General features: G+C 37.1%; 1 protein-coding gene across 3 annotated transcripts in view; it reads right to left on the bottom strand.

The window, feature by feature from the left end:
• LOC134219972 (oxysterol-binding protein 2) overlaps window positions 1-19,414 on the bottom strand; it is a 116,896-nt gene extending 97,482 nt beyond the window's left edge. For 2 of the 3 annotated variants that reach the window (XM_062698888.1, XM_062698889.1), the window contains exon 1: window positions 18,959-19,413. In XM_062698888.1, the coding sequence (XP_062554872.1) occupies window positions 18,959-19,143 (185 nt within the window). In that variant the 5' untranslated portion in view covers window positions 19,144-19,413. Of the gene's footprint in view, window positions 1-18,958 lie in introns of all 3 variants that reach the window. The other variant, XM_062698887.1, reaches the window with a different exon arrangement.
• Between the last annotated feature and the right edge of the window lie 2,224 nt (window positions 19,415-21,638).

The following is a 21,638-nucleotide window of genomic DNA, read 5'->3' as shown; positions in this document are numbered from 1 at the left end:
TCTGAGCTGTAAACCTAACTATACATTGGCCAGGATTTTTTTTTTACTTTTTGTTGCAAAATTGTACAAGTCCTGCTTTTTTGGAGCACATGAGAACAAAATCAATGGACAAGATTCCCGAGTTACGAGGCTACTTTTAACGTCATTTAAATTAATTTCGATCAAAAAGGACTGTAAATTGATTAGATTTGACATTTATTCTCATGCGCCAGCCATATTCGTGGGCTTCGTGGCCGTGCGGTTAGCGACGTCAATCGTCTAGACGCATGTGCTGTGGAGTGTGGGTTCGATTCCCGCCCCGGTGAGGAGAAAACTTTTCGTGAAGCGAAAAGTTCTCTACTGGTCATTGGGTGTTGTGTGAATGTTTTGTCCGTTGTCGCATGCTAGATGTAAAGTGTTCAGTCTGTGCGACCTCTGGTCGAAGACGGTTTCCTTGTAGAGATTTTTGTTATTCTTAGTTTTTATTCCCACTTATATTTATGGAAAACATATTTGGCACGGGAAATCAATAATACCACCCTATTGCGCTTTTTGCATTTGCCTTTTGACATTTTTTCTCAAAACTATTTTTTCTTAGTCTTCTAATGGCCAAACCCGGCCTTAGGCAGTGTAGGGGAAGGAGGGACAAAATTCCCTAGCTAAGCATAGACTGTTATGCCTTAGCTATAACGATTTTTATGGGTGTTTCTACCTCACGCAACAATCAAACAATATCGCTAGCTGATGCCATATTAAAATAAAAAAAATCTCAATCATATTGATAATATTCACATTTCAAAAAAGTGGTGATGTTTCGTTGCCGGAGGCAAAACGTCTTTTAGCCGGCAGCTCTTAGGGAACAACGTACCACGCGTCGGCACATGCGTGGAGACGCGAGTACATTGTAGGATAGTTTCACTAGGGCGTTTTGCCTCGCCGAAATGTTAGATGTTTCATCAAAATGTGGAAAATTTCAGTTTTCCTACATTCCTACCTTAGCAACACAATTCATGCCGATTTGGTTGAGGTAACTCATATATAACTAAATTTGGTCGTATATGAGTAATATAAACTTGTTTACAAGTTTCAGTTTTTTGTGTGCTGCTCGGGTATCTATTATTTTGACACTTTTTTTCGCCTAACCTACATAACTTCACGTTTAGTTTTATTAAGGCTATCTCAAACATGGTAAATATAAGTGAATACCCGAAAGTCGTTTTGCCCCGGGGGCGTTTTGGGGTCTCTTCCTCTATTTTGACTATAGTTTGTTTTTTAGTTCAGAATTGGAAAAGTTTTTGATATTGGTCAATAATAAAATCCTCATTGCATATCTATCGAAGAGTAGATCAAAATAAAATTTAAAAATTGATATTTTTTTAAATATTGAGAGATGCGTAATTGCTAGACCAACATTTGAAAAGGGCGTAACAGCCAAAATTTATTTCTTCTGATTCTTCGTATAAATATATAGCCATATATGTGGACAAAGAATCAGAAGGAATAAATTTTGGCTGTTACGCCCTTTTCAAATGTTGGTCTAGATTTACTGTTCCTACGTGTTTTTGTCCGCGTCTCTTTAAAGAGTGGAATATTTGTAGCTTAGTATTTTTACACTTAATACAATAGAATTTTATGGTGATGATTTTATCACAGGGTTTTTTGACATGTCCCGTTTTGCAAGCGCGTTTGTCCCGTTTTTTCAACGAAAAGATCTGGTCAGCCTAATTGAGGTGATGTCTGTATGTATGTATGTGTGTGTGTATATGTTTATGTGTACACAAAATGTGAGGCACACTTTTTGGCACTTCGCATTATCCGATTTACTCGCAACAAGTTGCATTCGACGCGGAATCCTTCCTTATTTCTTGCTATTGAAAATTGCCCCAATCGGCCATTGCGTTCCGGACAGGGAATCAAATTTTCTGGAATGCGCGTGCGAAACAAGCGACAAAAGCTAACCAACGACAAAGCTTTGTTTTTGTCAGAGATAATAATGACAAAGATTCGAAAAAAAATGTCAGCAACAAAAAGAAGACAAACTTTTCAACCCGCTATTTTGCATTATTTTTAGAGCAAATTTCGGTTTTATGCTATCATAGTTTCTGCTTTTATGGAAATATTCGAGAATCGAACAATGATTACAAAATTAGCATCGTATTCTCGGAAATATAAGAGCATGCAAAGCAAATGATTCTTGTCATATTGTGTTCGGGTTCGGATAAAGGTTTGTCGCTAGGTGCGTTTGTTAGTAACATGATCTGTTGATGACAAAGAGTATACCTATTGTTATGCGTTGCCCGAATATTGATTCCCTGGTTCCGGAGTTATTAGAAAAATATTGATTTTTTCCACATTTTTCCCAAGGGTCCCCCTTTTGAAAAAAATTTTAAATTCGAATTTTTTTTTCAAAAACTGCGGCAATGCATTTAAATAAACGCAGGGCTGGTAGCGATCAATGCTCCTCAAAATAGTAACTTTAGTGACTAACGTTGTCAAAAAATGAGACCAAATAGTGACCTTCATTTGCAGAAAAAGTTACCAAATAGTGACTTTCAAGATCTCAAAACTCATGTACGATTTGAATCATGGTAAAATCTTGCATAATTCGAATCATCCAACTAACTCACTTCAGGATATTTCGTATTTTCGCCTCGATTGATTTTTCGGCAAATGAGTGAGAACTTGATGAATGATGAGAGAACTTGATGAAGATTTGGAATGGTTTTACCAGTAACACTTGCTGGTGCAGAAAAAGTGATCAAAATTTAGTTTCATATGAAGTTAAGAGTTAGGCAGTGAGTCACACATTGTTACACGGTATTGTTGGAATACCAGATAGTGTGGGACACATCGGTGTTGATAAAAGATAGCTGGGAAGCAGGTGCCCGGCGTTATTCATTAGAAGGTCGGACCCTATTAATATTTTGGTTTTACACTGGTTTCATAACACTCTTGAAGGGTAAAATGTGATCTTCAAGAGCGTTATAAAACTTAAAATGTTACTTGGGGAATGTTCGGTTGGTTGCTGGCTGGTTAGCAGGAATCCAGAAGGATGAATGCACGTATGTAGCTGGTGAACAGAAAATCGAGACGCGTTGTGTATGCATTGTAGTCGGGCCACTTATACAGGCGCATGTGCTAGAGAAGTTGGCGTGCAAACATCGAAGTAAAGACTACGTACGTAAATAGACCAGGGATTGTTTTGCAAGGAGGAAGCTCAGCCTCAGCGTTAGAAGGAGCAAAGAGTGTCGCGAGGCGTCCACCCTAAGGAAGAGTGTTGGAATACCAGATAGTGTGGGACTCCTCGGTTTTGATGGATGGTAGGTAGTAAGCAGTGACCGGCTAGTTGTACTTGCTTTTGGAAGATTGTTATTGATATAATTAATATTATAATATTATTGTATATACCCGTTGATTGAATGAAGAGAACTGAAGCTGCTGGCAGAATTACCAGCCTGCCGTGGAGCAGAGGGAACTTCAGTATTGTTTTGTCTTTGTGAGGGGGTTTTAATTTAAACAACAAATCTAAATAGTTTGTTTAGGTTTCCAAAATTCCTTAAAAAGAAGTTTCTTCGGAGTATCAAACGGTAGTTCAAATTCAAAATTTTAAAATATTTGAAATTTCACTGTTATTTCATTTATCATCAGAATATATTTGGTGAAAACTTCAAGATGCGATCGTTTGAACAGTTCCTCGCTCAATATTGGTTTCTTTGAAGCACCAGGAAATTCATGTAGAATTAAAAAGATTCAATTTCAATATAGTTCAATTGATTATGGAATTTATTAGTTTTTTTTTCAAAAATATTAGAAAATCAACAAAGTGTGTTATGCTTTGGAATATGTTTGAATTTACGATCGCATTCTGCTTACCTTACAGTACATTCATGAATAGTGTCATAGAATCTGTACATTAAATTATTATTGGAAATCTAATAACTGAGGCTTAAAAGCTGGTCAAGTATTAGTGGGAAATTAAAGACAAGAAGAAGCTAAGAGCGACTTTCGGGCTAACAAGCCTTGAGAGAAAAAATATTTTAAGCTCTTTTTAGTGGAATGTATTCAACCGTCTAAGACGAGTTAAGTAACTCCATTTAATTCCACCAATTATTGGTGGAATTAAATGGAGTTACTCCCTCCTTAGCCGTGCGGTAAGACGCGCGGCTACAAAGCAAGACCATGCTGAGGGTGGCTGGGTTCGATTCCCGGTGTCGGTCTAGGCAATTCTCGAATTGGAAATTATAAAAGTATCATCGCGTTAGCTTCATGATATACGAATGCAAAAATGGTAACCTGGCTTAGAAACGTCGCAGTTAATAACTGTGGAAGTGCTTAATGAACACTCAGCTGCGAGGCGGCTCTGTCCCAGTGTGGGGATGTAATGCCAAAAAGAAGAAGAAGAAGAAGAAAGACTCGTCTTAGACGGTTGAAGCCTTGAGAGTTCATTTTTTTATACATTCCTCTGTTTCACTATAAAGGAACTTTATCGACGAGTACACCAAGCGTTAGGATGCTAGGATCTTGAACCTCACGAAACTTGGATTTAGTACCCTACTTTTTATTTTGATCAAATTAGTTGAAAATAGTGACTTTTTACGAGAAAAGGTGACTTTACTGACTTGAGCTCGAAAAAAGAGACTTTTTAGTGACTTACCCGAAAAAAGTGACCCGCTACTAGGCCTGTAAACGCAAATAAATGTGAATTGATGGAAATAACTGAATCTATCGCCCTAAAGTGCAATTTTGACTTCTCTTATGAGCTTCTCTTGTTACTCTTATGTGTTTTCTTGTTTTATAATATGTACACGAGAAAAGCACCATCACCGCTAGGTGGATTGTTTTGGGTTTTTTTTAATGTCGTCGAAAAATTCTTTGCGCCCTCTTTGAAAAACTCTTAGATAATTCCCTCGGGAAACTCGGTTGCTCGGGTTTTTTTTTTCGGTATGTATAACCTTGAAAAAATCTTCAAGCTTTCTTCGGAAAATTCTTCGAGAATTATTCGGGAAATTCTTTGAAATTTCTTCGGGAAATTCTTTTGAGTTTCTCGTCAAATTTTTCGGAGTGTTTTTTTTCGACATTTTCTCAGGAAGTTCTTCGGAGTTTCTTTGAGAAATTCTCCGTAATTTCCTTGGCAAACTCATAGCAGTTTCATCGGGAAATTATTCCGAACATTTGCGTAGTAGTAACAACCCTGCATGTAGTAGCTTATCAGAGGCATTGACTACTGTTTGAAACACATAAAAATCATGTCGTCATAAAATCAGAATGAATCCATATCTCGAATAACATCGACGACATAGGCAGGATGGTAGACACTTCAGATTGTTGTTCATTGTGCTAATAGGGCAGAGGAGGACATGACAAATTAAATTAAATTTAAATTGCTTGACTAATATGCTGTTCTATGAATATTGAATTTGGTATAGTAATATCGACAATAAACTAAGTTGAGTTCGATTGCAACCTGAGCCTGCACGTGCTGGAATGATGATTGATATTCACCGAACTCATTCGAATTGAATAAATGCGCCCAATATAGCCGTGTAGCTAAGCCGACTAGCTGACGTTGTTTGCAACTGTGATTGAATGTACAAGATAAGCGGGAAACATTCTACCTTTGTCTTTTTGGAAACACAGTTGTTGCATAGAAATTTAGTGCTGTTGGATCAAGCCCGAGTTCACATGTGACCACAATAGTACTAGCCCAATCGCTCAATGGCCTGACGTTTGTGTTATCGATAGATTTATGAAATTCATCCTGCTATCAGCACCGGAGCACCGTTATCATTGGCGATTATCCGATTAGTAATTTCTTAGCGAAGAAGACCAATGACCGCGTTGGTTGTCGATTTTTATTTTTCCGATGAAGCACAAAACACAAAAAAAAGAACTACATTCTAGTATTTTTCTAGAATCAATACAAATAAATTCCAACACACATATTTAATCTCAAAAGGCGATTTACTATACCTACTGCATATCATCTATTAAGAACCAAGGCTCAATGAAACTGCAAAATCATTTTTTTAAATCATGCAAGGTCATTTTCAGCGTGAATACAATTACAAGTACTCAAGAATGGCACATTCGGTTGAAGTGATTCTTTGTAGGTATTTTTCGTGTGCCGCTAATAATGATTATATGTTTGATTCTCTATTTTTTTTATTTTCATCATAGGAATTCGCTCAATATTGAAATAATATACAGTATCAACCCGATTTTGTCTACCCCCGATTTCATCACGTTTTCTACCCGATTTTATCACGTTTTCGATCCGATTTTGCTAAAAAAAACAAGTAGAAATTTTAGTCGATCTTTTAATTTTTGTAAATAATACCGCAAACAACTATGATTTTCATGAAATAACTTTCACCTCCTGTGGTTTATTGTGAATCATTTGTGAGTGTCAAGAATTTTGTAAGCCTTTTCGACAAGAAATTATGGGTTCCGTTCACGATTTCTGCCTTCCCAAGGCAGAAACTGATTCATACTTGTGAAAAAATTTATTTATTTTTTCGATTTTGTCACATTTCTTATTTTATCACCCCAAAATTCACCAGGGGTGATAAAATAGGGATATTAATGTATTCGGATGAATCCTTTACTTTTTAACTCTATTTCGATCTTCGCATAATTTAGAATCAAAATGTTCCCTTTTATTACGGGAAACTGAATGTCTTTATCTACTTTTTGTCTCACTTCTGCCAAATGTGTGCTTAAGGAAAAACTATATGCTGTGTTGCCTCATCATGGAACAACGCATGTTTATTTGAACTACACAATTTGTATAAGATATTTCTGGCAGAAGATGAAAAATTTCAGACAAATCCGTCCTTTAAAGGATTTCCTCTTTCGCCTTATTCGAAGCAAGCACATATTTACCCTTTTTTGCCTCACAAGTGCTGATAATGCCTTTCTTGTTTTACAAATACGTCTTATGATAAATTATGGTGGATGAAACTTGCAGGGCTGGTAGCGATGAATGCCGTTCAAAATAGTGACTTTAGTGACCAACGATGACGAAAAAGTGACCAAATAGCGACTTTCAATTGCAGAAAAAGTGACCAAATAGTGACTTTTGTATGAAGTTTTAAACCGAGGATAGAGCTACAAGATGAATTAGCATTGTTTGATATAATTCGTAGATTGCAAACTAGTGTTTTATTTTTGAAATCCTTATCTAGAATGCTATCAGAAATCTATAAAAGGAAAGAACAACAAAAGCATGAAAATTACTGCTACTGGCCACGCCATCTTCACCGTAAGGAGAGGGAGTTGATGGAAGCAAAGAGGCCAGTGACTGCGACACTTTCATAAGTACCACGGAGTTGGATATTGAGGATGGTATTCGTTGGATCAGCCAGAAGCTAGTAATGTGACCATGGTATTATATTAAGGCATCATATTAAGTAACACACCCTGCGTCACGGAAACGGGTAGTGAATTACAAGTTGTTACACAAAACTGTGTTGATAATAACAACATTTGTTGTTTAATATGAGCTCGAAGTTTTCTTTATAACAGCAAAAGAATTATATAAAATAATAAAATGATCTATAACTGATTCCTAGACGGTGAACTATTTGAACTCACAAAGCTTATAAATCTTTGGTAGGACCATTTGTTTTAAAATATAATTAAAATAATCAAGAAATTTTTAAAATACTGATTAACCTGGTTTAATAACACAGTTTTGATATTTAGAACTCGACGGGGTATTGTGAGGAAAATTTTGAAAATTCAATAAAACCATGGTCCATGGTCTCTTATTAGAAATCCAGACATTTTAATGAACTATAATTTCTAAATGGCAGACTTTAGTATTAAAATTAATAAAAAATGGTTGGCCAAACAATCGTGAGTTAAAAAAATCTTCAAAATCTAATTAGTTTGTTTTATTTTAGATTTAAAAAATCCGACCAATTCATTCACCTTCACACTAGAGCTATGCGCCGTCACGCCACGCCGACGATTTTTTCACGCCATTTTTTCACAAAAATGTCTCGGTGCGCCGCCGTTGAAAAATTGACCACGTCGCCGAATATTTTTTACCACGCCGAAGGCATTTTACCGTTAAGTCTAGATATATCATATATAAAATACATATTTTCATCCACGTTCATATGACAATGAATTATTGGCAGTGGCTGATTTTCTACCCGCCGCTGCTACATCCAGGCGCTATCGTATATGCGCAAACAGCCAGCATGAGTTAACCGCAAGAAATTTGTATGGTGAAATACATCTAACGCTGGTTTTCTCAAAATTAGGAACTTTTCATGAAAAACTATTTGGTACCGGTTACGAGGGATGGTGTCCGCTACTACGCCTACCAAATATTTTTTCGATTAAAGTGCTTAGTTTTGAGAAATCGAACCTTAGATGCCTTTCGCCATACTGATTTCAGAAAGTTAACTCCTAGTGTGCCGCTGCAACCACCTTCAAAGCAGGCGATTCATTATCTTCAATTATGCAGTTATTATTCTCATTTCCAATAAACTCTAGACCCAATAAAATTGAAAGTTGATGAAGGGCTTATTTCAATGCTCGGTCAAACAAAACAATGATTGATAGGGAAATGCTAATATCATCTTCCAAACTTAGACGCACATGTTCATGATAGAATAAGGCAAAGACAAAGGTGCTGTTTGAACGAGATGGCGCCACAACATTTAAAGTAAAATTAATTTCCTTGTATGGGCAAATCATCCGTTCTCATCAACTACGCATCGCATCAATATGAAAGCTAGGTCAAAAAGCAACAAATAATTTTTAGAATTTTTGTACCCACGACTTGTTTTACAGTTCTAAACAATAAAAGAGATTTCATTGTACCTCCATACTAAATTCTAGCTGTATACTTTCAATTTTTTCAAGACTGTTCTCCACCTCGTGTGTGTGGAAGCAACATTGAAAGCTTACGATATCGAACAGCAGATGTCACTAGTGTATATGCAATATTACATTCATACAAACACACAGCAACACCACCTGTCGCCTGATAATGGAAATATTGCATTTATCAGGTGTAGTGGCTGTTGTTAAAATATTTAGGAAGGGCCTCAAGCGGAATTTTTGCTAGAATGCAACTGACGATCTCCTATTAGAGGCGAAAGTATAGAATAGGAGATCGTCAGTTGCATTCTAGCAAAAATTCCGCTTGAGGCCCTTTCAAAACATGTTGTGGCGCCATCTCGTTCAAACAGCACCTTTGTCTTTGTCTTATTGATAGTTCCGTTAGGATACGGCAGGCATGAAGAATGTTTTTATAGAAGTCAATTTGAACCAGTGGAGATATATCAGCTTCCACACTGATATTCTTCCCTCCCTTCATACGGGAGCTTGGCAGAAGGAAGGTCGTGATATGTGCCATCACAAATATTGCCCTCCGCTCGCTTTCAAATCGACTTCTATAAAACATTCTTCATGCCTGCCGTATCCTAACGGAACTATCAATTCTATACTTTCGCCTCTAATTCTATCATGAACATGTGCGTCTAAGTTTGGAAGATGATATTAGCATTTCGATATAATTGTAAATCGTTTAACTTCACGTAGAAGTAACACACTCAAAATCATTAATTTAGAAAACAATGATTGTTCAAGCAAAATTCACCTGAATTCAAGGAATTGCTCTTAGAACCTCTTCGGCAACACGTATAAGAATATTTCGGTCTGAAAATATTTAAGAATTTAATTTATAAATTGTTTGGAAACTTGCTAATCTTTTTTTGAAGTTTCTATGAACTAATAAGACTACTTCTTATATTTCCACAGAAACTTTTTTAGGAATTCCTTCGAAAATTTCTCCTAAAAATCCACACGAAATTCATTCAAAAATTTCTTCTGAGTTTCAAACCAGGAATTTCTTTGCGAATCTCCTTAAGAAATACTTCATCGATCTCGCTGCATCGACTGTGTCAAGTATATTACTGTACGCTATTGATCAGTTCGTTCCGCTGAAATCCATATCCAAACCGGTTAAGCCAGCCTGGTCTAATGCTCACCTCAAAAACCTCAAAAGAGTGAAGTGCGCGGCTCTCAGACAACATAGCAAGTATCGTTCTGATTCTACAAGAGCCAGTTATTTGAAGGCAAACTCTGACTATCAGCAACTCAACGACCACCTTTATAACGTCTTTCAAAATCGTCTACAAAGTCGACTCAAGACTAACCCTAAAAGTTTTTGGCGGTACGTCAACGAACAACGAAAGGAATCAGGACTGCCCTCTTCGATGACAGATGGTTTATGCGAAGCCGAAACTACCCACGACATGGTCAATTTGTTTCGTTCCCAATTCAGTAGTGTCTTTACAAATGAGCACCTCGACCCTCAGGCTGTAGCCAACGCTACCAGGCATATTCCCCGTTTTGAAGCCGCTGAGCAGCCGTTCTTCGTTACCGTCGATAATGTAATAACAGCTAGTAAGGAATTAAAAACTTCAATTGGATGCGGCCCGGATGGTATTCCGTCTCTTATTGTGAAACGCTTGCAAAGCCGTTAGCTGCAGTATTCAACCTCTCATTGACTACCGGATTATTTCCGAACTGCTGGAAACAATCATATTTATTCCCAGTTTTCAAAAAAGGATGCAAGAGGACTGTTTCAAATTACTGGGCAATAGCTGCGCTAAGCGTCATTTCTAAGCTGTTTGTGCTGATTATTCTCAAAGAATTGGTTCAAAAGTATGCACATTACATATCGAATGACCAACACGGGTTTATGCCTAAAAGATCGGCGACTACTAACCTAACGTGTTTTACTTCCTTTGTAATTCGACAAATGGAGAGTGGCCATCAGGTGGATGCCATTTATACAGACCTTTCCGCAGCATTCGACAAGATGAATCATCAAATCGCCATTGCGAAATTTGACAAATTAGGCATTAATAACTCCATGCTCGGTTGGCTTCAATCCTATTTAACTGGACGGAGTATGGCGGTTAAAATCGGAGATGACATTTCACTACCCTTTCCGGTTTGTTCTGGCGTTCCACAGGGCAGCCATTTGGGTCCGTTTTTATTCCTGTTGTATATGAACGACGTTAATTTTGTGCTCAAATGCCTTAAACTATCGTATGCCGACGACATGAAGCTATATTACTCTATAAAGCATCCTCAAGATGCAATGTTTCTGCAACAACAATTCGAAGTGTTTACTGAATGGTGCCGCATAAACCGAATGACATTAAATGTCGCAAAATGTTCTGTCATATCCTTCGGCCGCAAACATTCGCTCTTCCTATTCGACTACGCTTTGGGAGATATTCAGCTTCAACGCGAATCGAAAGTCAAGGATCTCGGAGTTTTGATCGACTCGAAAATGACATTTAAGGATCATGTAGCATATATCGTTTCGAAGGCATCTTCACAATTAGGCTTCCTGTTTCGCTTTGCCAAGAAATTCCGGGATGTGTACTGTCTGAAATCACTGTTTTGTGCAACCGTTCGCCCAATCTTGGAGTACTCGTCAGTTGTCTGGGCTCCGTATTACCAAAACGAAGCTCAGCGCATCGAAGCTATCCAGAGAAAATTCGTGCGCTTCGCTCTGCGACATCTAAGGTGGAGAGATCCGCTCAACCTACCAAGCTACAGTAGCCGTTGTCAGCTTATTAACCTCGACTCTCTTGATGCAAGGCGTAACGTGGCTAAGGCCTGCTTCATCGGTGATCTTCTACAAGGAAACATTGACTGCCCTACGTTGCTCAGCTTGCTGGACATCAACACTCGCCGCCGTAATCTCCGATCGCACTCGTTCATCAATCTCCCTGCAGCCAGAACTAACTATGGACTACATGAGCCGGTCCGAAGCATGTCCCGCTTATTCAATATGTGTTATTCTGTGTTTGATTTTAATGTGTCGCGAGAAACAAATAAGTGTAATTTTCAGCATATTTTTCGCTCTTGACTATAAGCTAACGTATGTACGTAGTTAATGTATTTATTTTAAGATAGCGGTCATTGGGGTGTCTATTTCACCTGTTGACAATAAATCATAATAATGTATTGATCATCAAAATCTTTTATAAACTAATTAGGATATTCCCACAAAAATACCTTGAGAAATTTTTGCAGATATTCTTGTAGGTATTTTTGAGAGAATTCTTGGAGAATCCCTAAATAATTCTCTGACAGGGCTGATAGCGATAAATGCCGTTCAAAATAGTGACTTAGTGACCAACGATGACGAAAAAAGTGACCAAATAGTGACTTCCAGAAGCAGAAAAAGTGACCAAATAGTGACTTTTGTATGAAGTACTAACCAGGTAATGAGCTGAGTTGCATGCGTATTGTTACTGAGTAACTCGTAGTAGTTCGGAAACTAGGGATATCATGTTTTTTTTTCAAATCCTTATTAGAATGCTATCAGAAATCAAGAAAAGACAAAAATTACAAAATCATGAGAATTACTACTGCTAGCCGTGTGCATCTTCATCGTAACTAGGGAGATGATGGATCTTAGCAGGGGACAACCGACTTGGCGACAAAATCATAAATACCACAGAGTTGGATATTGAGGAAGGTATTCGTTGGGACATCCAGAGGCTAGCAATATGACCATGGTAAACCTTATTCCGTAACACACGGGAGTTGTTACACTAAACCATGCTTATAATTTCAACAACATTTTGAAGCAAGTTCTACAGCATTGTGGTAATAAAGTTTAACATGAGCTCGAAGTTTTTCGTTGAACTGCAGTTTGTGTATGAAAAAGGCAGAATGAAGTATAACAAATTTTGCGCTGTCTTTTACTATCGATCAAAAAATATTGTCTCGTCAAAATATATTCCCAAAAGTTTCACCATATATAGATGATTCAGCTGCAAGACAGTATGAAAAAGTGCTAGAACGATATTTTGGATTGGGCTTTCGCTAATTTTTATGTAGTGTACAACATTCGCTTTGGCACGTTGAAAAATTAACACGGTTTTTCGGCAAAAAAGAAATAAAATGATCTGATCAATTACTAGACAGAGAATTATTTGGAATCACAAAGCTTATGAATCTTTATAAGGAAAAAATGTTAAAAAAAACTTAAAGAATCCAAAATTATGATGACGTTTACGATTTTTAATAAATAAAAATAACATTTTTAATTGAAACAAATTTAAATACATATAAAATCCATTTGCCATTGTTTTTTTTTCGAAACTCTGATCTCGGTTTCATTAAAAACATCAACTTATATATACCATGAATTTTACCGAACCTAAGTTTCCTAAGTTTCAAGTTTCGTAAAATGTGATCCATAATCTTAAATTTGATGCAGAAATTACTTGGGAAACTCTGAATTTTTTTCAAAAATTTCAGTGGAAGTTGATTTGCTGTGGAAAACTTAGTGAAATTTTCAAGGATTTTTTTTTCAGAAATTGTGCAGAAAATACTTAAATCCTTGTGAAATCTTTCTCCAGGAGTTCAAACAGAAATTCCAACTGAAATCCGATGGCGAATGTCAGCACAAAAACTTCCGGAAATTCTTTCATATCATAAATTCAAGGCAGAATATTTTGTAGACATTCCTGCTGTCTCTTTCAGGAATTTCCGCGGAAACTTCACGTCAATTACTATAAAAACTTCTCCGCGAATCCCTGAAAAAAAATCTCCTTCAAATACAAGCGTTTTTTTTTTCATGAATTCCGGTAGAAATCTTTTTGAGAATTCCTGTAGATATAGTTTGGTGAATTCCTAAGAAAAACCTTCCGAAAATAATTTCCCAAATTCAAGGCGGATTTTTTACGGAATTTTTCATAAAGATTTGTGCGGTCATCGCTACAGAAATTACAGTGAAAGTTCCTCTAAGAGAAACAAAGTTAGGAAGCTTTTTATGACGAAGGTGGATTTTTCTCTAGATACAGGCAACTTACACAACTTGTAGTGCGCTGGATTCGCCTAAAGATGCGCTAAACAACGCATCAATTAGTTTGACAGATAAAACTTCGGAAAAAAGTTCGGTTCGGAAGTCCCGATGTCCGAATTCTAATGTGGTGCTACGCCAACAATATCATGCTGTGTGGTTCGTCGTAGAGGGGTTAATCAATCAGAAATCAAGAAATATCTCTGTCTGAATTATGTAAAAATTGACGTGACAAAAAAAAATGATATTCAGAAACGATGAAAAATGACATCAAGTGAAATTCTTACCCTTATAATGCTTGTTAAACGAGTGCTCAAGAATATAATGCATTCAATAATGGCTTGGAAATATCTAAAAAAAATAGATAAGCATAGACTTCAAATGTGGAGTCCCTTCTCAACGACATTTGCTATCGAAAACAAAACCCTGCGCTCCTTATTTATTTAATTTCCACCCAAAACTAAATCCGCGCGAAGCCTCAACCGTTATGTAAATCCGCATCAAATCCGCGAAATCCTCGTAGTCGTAACAATCCTGCGCTTTATATACGGCGTTGCCTGAACGTATGCCCAAGCTTCGCTGTGTGGTCTGTCTGTGTGTCTCTCGATCCCGAAGTCCATGGTTCGAACCCACTCTGCCTTTCATAAGACGGCCTTGGAGCAATTTTTCAAGCTTTATATATTTTGCTAACAGATTTACATTTGATTTGGTTGATGATAATGGTAGGTACAAATGATTTTTATTTTGAACTTTTTTTTACAAACGGTGGTGCGAAAATAGTGACTTTAGTGACCATTTTCCGAAAAATAGTGACTTTAGTGACTTTTTAGTGACTAGGCTCAAAATAGTGACCAAGTCACTAAAAAGTGACTTGCTAACAGCCCTGCTCTGAAGAAAAACCGTGAGAATTTCCGGAGCATTTTCCTTATGATGTTTTGGAGGAGCTCTCAACGGTGAATTCTTTCTGTGGGAATTGCCGAAGAGATTCTTGGAGGAATTTGTAAACTTGTGAACGACTTTTCGGAAGAATTATTTAAGGAATTTGGGGGTAGGAATTTCTGTAAGAATTCCCTAAGGAATGCGCGTAAGATTTCTTTGATCTAGATTTCCCAATTTAATTTCCATAAGAAGTTCTTCAAGAATTCCTGGACAATTTTCATGGAATTCATGTAGGAACATCCAAAAAAATTACTGAATGAACTTCGGGAACAACTTCCGGAGGAATTCCTGGAGGAATTTCCTGAGGAATTCCTGGAGGAACTTCCGGAGGAATTCCTGGAGGAACTTCCGGAGGAATTCCTGGAGGAACTTCCGGAGGAATTCCTGAAGAAACTTCCGGAGGAATTCCTGGAGGATTTCCCGGAGGAACTTCCAGAGGAATTCCTGAAGGAACTTCCAGAGGAATTCCTGAAGGAACTTCCAGAGGAATTCCTGAAGGAACTTCCAGAGGAATTCCTGAAGGAACTTTCAGAGGAATTCCTGGAGGAACTTCCAGAGGAATTCCTGGAGAAACTTCCGGAGGAATTCCTGGAAGAACTTCCGAAAGAATTCCTGAAGGAACTTCCGGAGGAATTCCTGGAGGAACTTCCGGACGAATTCCTGGAGGAACTTCCGGATGAATTCCTGGAGGAACTTCCGGAGGAATTCCTGGAACACCTTCCGGAGGCATTCCTGGAGGAACTTCCGGAGGAATTCCTGGTGAAACTTTCGGAACAATTCCTGGAGGAACTACCGAAGGAACTTTTGGAGAAACTTCCTGAGAAATTTCTGGAGGAACTTTCAGAACAATTCCTGGAGCAGCTTTCAGAGCACTTCCTGTTGGAATTTGCGGAGGAATTTTTGAAAGAATTTCGGAAAATTTCTATTGCTTGAAATTAGCTCACGCCGACTCACGCCGCCGCGCCGCCGCCGCCGATAAATTTTCAATTGGCGCACAGGTCTACTCCACACTAGTTTTTTGGGTATCTATTCTTAATTGTCAATAAGCAGATTTTTTTTATAAAAAGGTGATATTTCTAAAATAATTTCAATCAAAAAGTTTTGAATTACACCATACTCTATACTCGTCAACCTTTCGCAATTTAACAAATTCCATTCGTGAAAAAAAAGATCATAGGCGACATGAATCGGAAATAACCTCACGATTTCCACAACACACTTGGAACTTATTTGATGCATATTTCCCAAATTTTATATATTGCTACTAGATTCACATTCGATTTGTTTGATAATAATAGTAAGTACAAATGATTTTTATTTTGAACTATTTTACAATAGGCCATTGCAAAAATAGTGACTTTAGTGACCATTTTCCGAAAAATAGTGACTTTAGTGACTTTTGGATGCAAATAGTGACTTTTTAGTGACTAGACTCAAAATAGTGACCAAGTCACTAAAAAGTGACTCGCTATCAGGCCTGAACTTAAGCTTCCTATAAAAAGTTTATTTTTGCTATAAAAATATAGCTATAGCCTTTTAGTTGACGGTGTAACGAAGAGGTAAAAGTAAATGAATTTTAGATAGAAGGCCCAAACGTCGATTTTCGTATATCAATCGACCCCTACATAACAAATTGTAATCAACAGATGCCTTCCTGTGAGTGAGTATGTTTGTGGGCAAAAAATCTCAATTGAATTAAAACCCCATTTTTTTTAAATTTCAGCAAACATTGATATTCACAATGAGATAGAATTAAAAAACGTATACCTGATCAAGAAAGGTGAATTCATAAAATCGAATCGACATTTTAGTACGCCCACATACAGACAATTCGTCAAACTTCGTTTAATGAAGGTTTGGTTTCATCAGCAACAATTAATCTTAGACAATATCGATGAAAGTATTACTTTTTTTTAATTCTTCAATCAAACAATTGGACAGGCACTGTTTTGTTCACACCCCTTTTTCGCCCGGTAATAAATTACGAGAATTTGGAGAAATTCATTCATCGATCAGGTTTTTCGAAGAAACTGATGAGAACAAGGATGGATACGATATGGATACAAGAATACGCTCTTAGTATCACCAACGTGTTTCGTACATGAAACATGCTTAAACATTTATTTTTACCAGTTTTAAATCAAATTTCAAAAAATCTCATTTACCTCAAACTTCTTAAATTTATCTAGCTAGTATGCCTATTATGGCCACCCGTGGGTCCATAATCCGCAACGTCCACTTTGTTTACGTATTTTGACCATGTACATATTCCATTTCCACATGTTCCTGTCGCCTATTATGCACCACCCTTGTGTACTGGTGATGAACCCTTTAGCGTACTCTTATGTACAAATTAGTTCATATATTTTGTTAAAACTTAATTTCTGGGATTTTTTTATAAGTTCATCACATGTTAGTTAATATAAATAAATATCAGTTTCTCAGTCCAAAATAATTGTATGGAACTACTATTCTGATATATGAAGCAACTTTATCCGATGCAAGCCTACAAGAAATTATTGATTCAAGCGTTTAATTTCGGTTTTATTCGGGGTGTCCATTGTACACATGAGGTCCATTACTAGCACTTACTACTCATATTTTTTTTCACGCAGTTGTTTGAAAAACAAGTGCATCATTAGCAGCAGTGCAGCATGTAATTGGTGCACTGTTCAAGGAAATTTGAGGCTTATGTCCCACGCAGCAGCTTACGAAAAATGTCTCTCACGATATGTTCTATATCGTGAATAGCTTTAAATATTCGAATATTTTTTTATGAAGTCCATCGGCCTTCTTTGCCACTTCACTTCTAAACATATTCATATTCAGCTCTGCACAGTCAATTTTCGGAATGAATATGGATCAGTGAGTATTTATTTGAATTTCACAAATTATTATATTATCGTAAAACATTTTTTTGCGGCAAATCTCAGTACAATCAAGGCTAAATATGTTTTTTTTTCGCGCAGTTACCATATTCAGTAGTAATCAATTGAATGAATCTATAAAGAAGTAAACTGAGTAAGTCATTCTATGTTTTGAATAATCAAAACACGATTGTCAAAAGTCTGAACGAATATGCTTCATGAAAGTGAATAAAAGCGATTCGTGATTGTATACATAGATGATAAGCAGATGATTTTTTCATATTTCTCTGGATTTAATCCCTAAATGAGACCTCCTAATGCAATGTACCGAGAATCAAACTCGCGATCTTTGTAATTGGAATTACACCCAAGATTTCAACATATTTATACTGCTTCCAAATTCGAAGCTTCCTCTTCTTCTTTTCATTGGCATTATATCCCCCACTGTGACAATGCAACCTTGCAGCTTAGTGTTCATTCAGCACTTCCACAGTAATTAGCTGCGAGGTTTCTAAGCCAAGTTACCATTTTTGCATTCGTATATCAACCTCATAACAAAATGATATCTTTATGCCCTGGGGAGTCGAGAAAATTTCCAAACCGGAATTTTCCCATATCGAATCGGGAAGCCACACATCTCAACGCACTGCTATGGAAGACCCTGCAAATTAGAAGTTTGTGCATTCCAATCAATTGACAAATTTTAAATAAATAATAAATTTAAAAAGTGGTTATCATTGTAACATTTTATTTGTCAATATTAAATAAACATGTTTTAATTAAAGGTTAGATTAGAATTAGAATACTAAACAAATGGAATGAATCTATTTGAATTTATTCAAATAAATAAATAATAAATTATCGAATTATTTTATAGTTTTCATATCATTATTTTTAGTTTATTATCTTTGATATATTCTGCTATTCATTCACCCTTTCTCCCATATTAGTGGCTTGTCGTTTCGTAACATTTTTGGGTGGCCTTGGTGCATTGGCAATCATGAATAAATAAAATTTTGGTGACCCTTGCAGTTCAAGTTAGATTTATTGTCCCATAAAGAAAGGTAGGGCTTCGTGTGCTGGCGTTTCTGTTTATGACGCAATGTAATTCATCAGAAGTTATTTTTTCTCATGCAAATGAAAACAACAAAGTAGTCAGGTGAGGAATCGTGAAAGGCTTTGATGTGAAAATGGTTAGAGCGGGTGGCAATGGGAACAATGTAGAATTTACAGTTTTTGATATGTAAAGGGAGATGAAATGGACAATAAAAACAACGCTGACCTAATGAATATCACAAACAGGGACAATACAGCTTACCTGTAATAGGAAAGTACCCCTTTGGATAGGACAAACCATCGCTTCTGGTATCCTTTGAGGTAGTTTGTCCACTTTAGTAACCAGCCTTTCATGTCTGGCTCGGATTGTGCAGCAACAGCACCCGAGGCTGTGGCGGTATTAGCCACAGGCAGCCCTGCTTTCCCAGTAGAGACCACTTCCGACATAATCACTAAATTTTTCCGAACACCAGCACTGTGTATCAATTGTGCAAACTTTCACTCAATAACTATCTACGAAAAAAGACCCTCAAATTTCCAAAGTTCACTACAAAATTTAATGCTCAAAAACGAACCACCAGTATATTTCCCAATCGTACACGATTTGTTCAACTTTACCGACAATCACCACTAAAAACTTTACTGTTAAATGATTAGCCACGTCCTACGTCCACCATTTTTTCGCGACCAGAACGAACGATGTGAAAAATATCTTTGACAGCTCCTTTCCACAACTGCTGATGTTTTTTACGCATTCTCTTCTTTCTTGTGCGGTTTGAGAATTAAACGAATGATGAAGTAAAAACAAACCACCAACAATTTGACAGCAGTCGTGTAGTAACATCGAAAAAACATCGCAATCGGAAATATTACACAGTAAAGTAAAAACACACACATTGTTATGGAGAAATACCTAATTTTGTCGCGCTTATCTTTTTTAGAATGCTGCGGCGGTCTTAAGGTGATTATGGAATGAAGCCCGTGGTGAATTTCAAATTCACCACACGTTTATCTGCATATATTTCCAAAAGCCCAAATATGGCGTAATAGTTTTCGTACAGCGCCGAAACTCAAATCATGATTGTTCAGCATAACTAAGCAAACGATCTACCATTATTTCAGCCGCATATGCGTTATGGTTCTTTCATCTCGTGCCCTTGAAAAAAATATTGGAAAAGCACGTGGTTTACAAAATGGCAGATTTCTGGCTTCATTCTATAATCACCTTAAAGGCCACCTTACACCTCGGGAAAATTTTCCGCCGGATTTTCAACCCCGTGCATTTCAAATGGGGCCGGGATTTTGATTTTCCGTGTCCGAATTCCAAAAACATCGCATATGCAAAAATGCATGGGGAAAAAATCCGTGGACCAAATTCCCGAGGTGTGAGGCTGTGCAGCGCAATGCAGCTGTCATTGAGTTTGACATCAGTTTGAATTTTAGTGGTCCGATAACTGCAAAACTGTTGCAACTATCGAATTGCAGTTAAAAAGCATTGCAGTTAAATGACTTGCAGTTTTCGAACGTCTACTGTAGCAGGAAGCCACAGTATTGTGTATCCGGAATAAATTTATACCGCTTTTTATACCGAAGTTGTATTTTTCTCCAGATACAGCCCAACAAACAACGACAAGCTACAAACAAGCATCTAGGTTGAATTATTGTTTATTTGTGATCTTTGTAGCTGAATAAAATGGATGCTGAATAATTTGCTAGACAGATTTCATTTCAGTATTTAATCTAACTAATATTCGACATGGCCTATTTATTTGTTTACTACCTTTATTTGAAGTCGAACTTACGTTTTCGTTTAATCACATTTCAGCACATTGGGGAAGTTTAACAATGTACTGAACTAATGATTTTTAAAGTTCTCTGTTCGACTATGATGTGATGCTCTGAAAGGGTGGTCGAATTGAGTTTGAATAGTAAGTTAATAAGCAGGCATTAAGGTAGCCTCACACCTCGGGAATTTGGTCCGCGGATTTTTCCCCATGCATTTTTGCATATGCGATGTTTTCGGGATTTGGGCACGGAAAATCAAAATCCCGGCCCCATTTAAAATGCACGGGGACCAAAATCCGGCGGAAAATTTTCCCGAGGTGTAAAGTAGCCTTTAAGCAGACCCCACACGACGGAAAAAGTTTGACAAACTCTTGATTATTGAAGAAAAAGATTGATCGTGTGAGTGCGAACCCAAAATATTGAAGTAAATATTGAGGGAAATCAGAAAAGTTTGATATTCTTTTCAATATTTCCCATCATCTTCCCCCGCAGTTTGCCCACAGGAGTCGATGACGGTTGAGTGTGTGCGTGTTTTGTGCGTTATACCGCTATTTGATTCATATTAGTTCAAGAGAAAAATGTGTTTTTCTTCAGCTACGGCCATGCCGGCTAATCAGTGAAAATATTGAAGAAAAGTTTGATGAAAAGTTTGACGAAAAAAGTATTGTCAATATATGCCTCGTGTAAGGTCTGCTTTAGACATCCTTCTTTAGAGTAAAATCAGCAGTGATTCAAATCGTTCGGGGCTGTCAGTTTGAATATGAATCTGAAACATTGAATTTCCCAGCAGCTGTTTTAGATTCAGTTTTTATATTGTACGTGGATTTCCCTATTGGACCCGACCGTTCGAAATAGTCGCTCCTTGAACGGTCGTTGAAATCGCCGTTTCCACTTTCACACCCATCTTCATAGTAAAATCTGTCAAAACTGACAAGTCTGCCACGTGTTTTTTGCTGTTTCCCTCGGACTACTCTTTCTTTTTCCGATGTTTTGACATCTGTTTTTATAGACAAGGAGCAAAAAACAAGGTAATCTACCAAACATTTATTGAGTTTGGCAAACCTTGCTGGAGAAGGGAACGTTTGAAATAGGCAAGTGAACCGACCTTCGAATCCATTGGTCAAGTAAATCCACAATACCAGTCAACTGTCAATAAA

The sequence above is a fragment of the Armigeres subalbatus genome, chromosome 3, assembly GCF_024139115.2.
Source record: "Armigeres subalbatus isolate Guangzhou_Male chromosome 3, GZ_Asu_2, whole genome shotgun sequence".
NCBI classification, from domain to species: domain Eukaryota; kingdom Metazoa; phylum Arthropoda; class Insecta; order Diptera; family Culicidae; genus Armigeres; species Armigeres subalbatus.
This window is presented reverse-complemented; position numbering and strand designations above follow the sequence as displayed.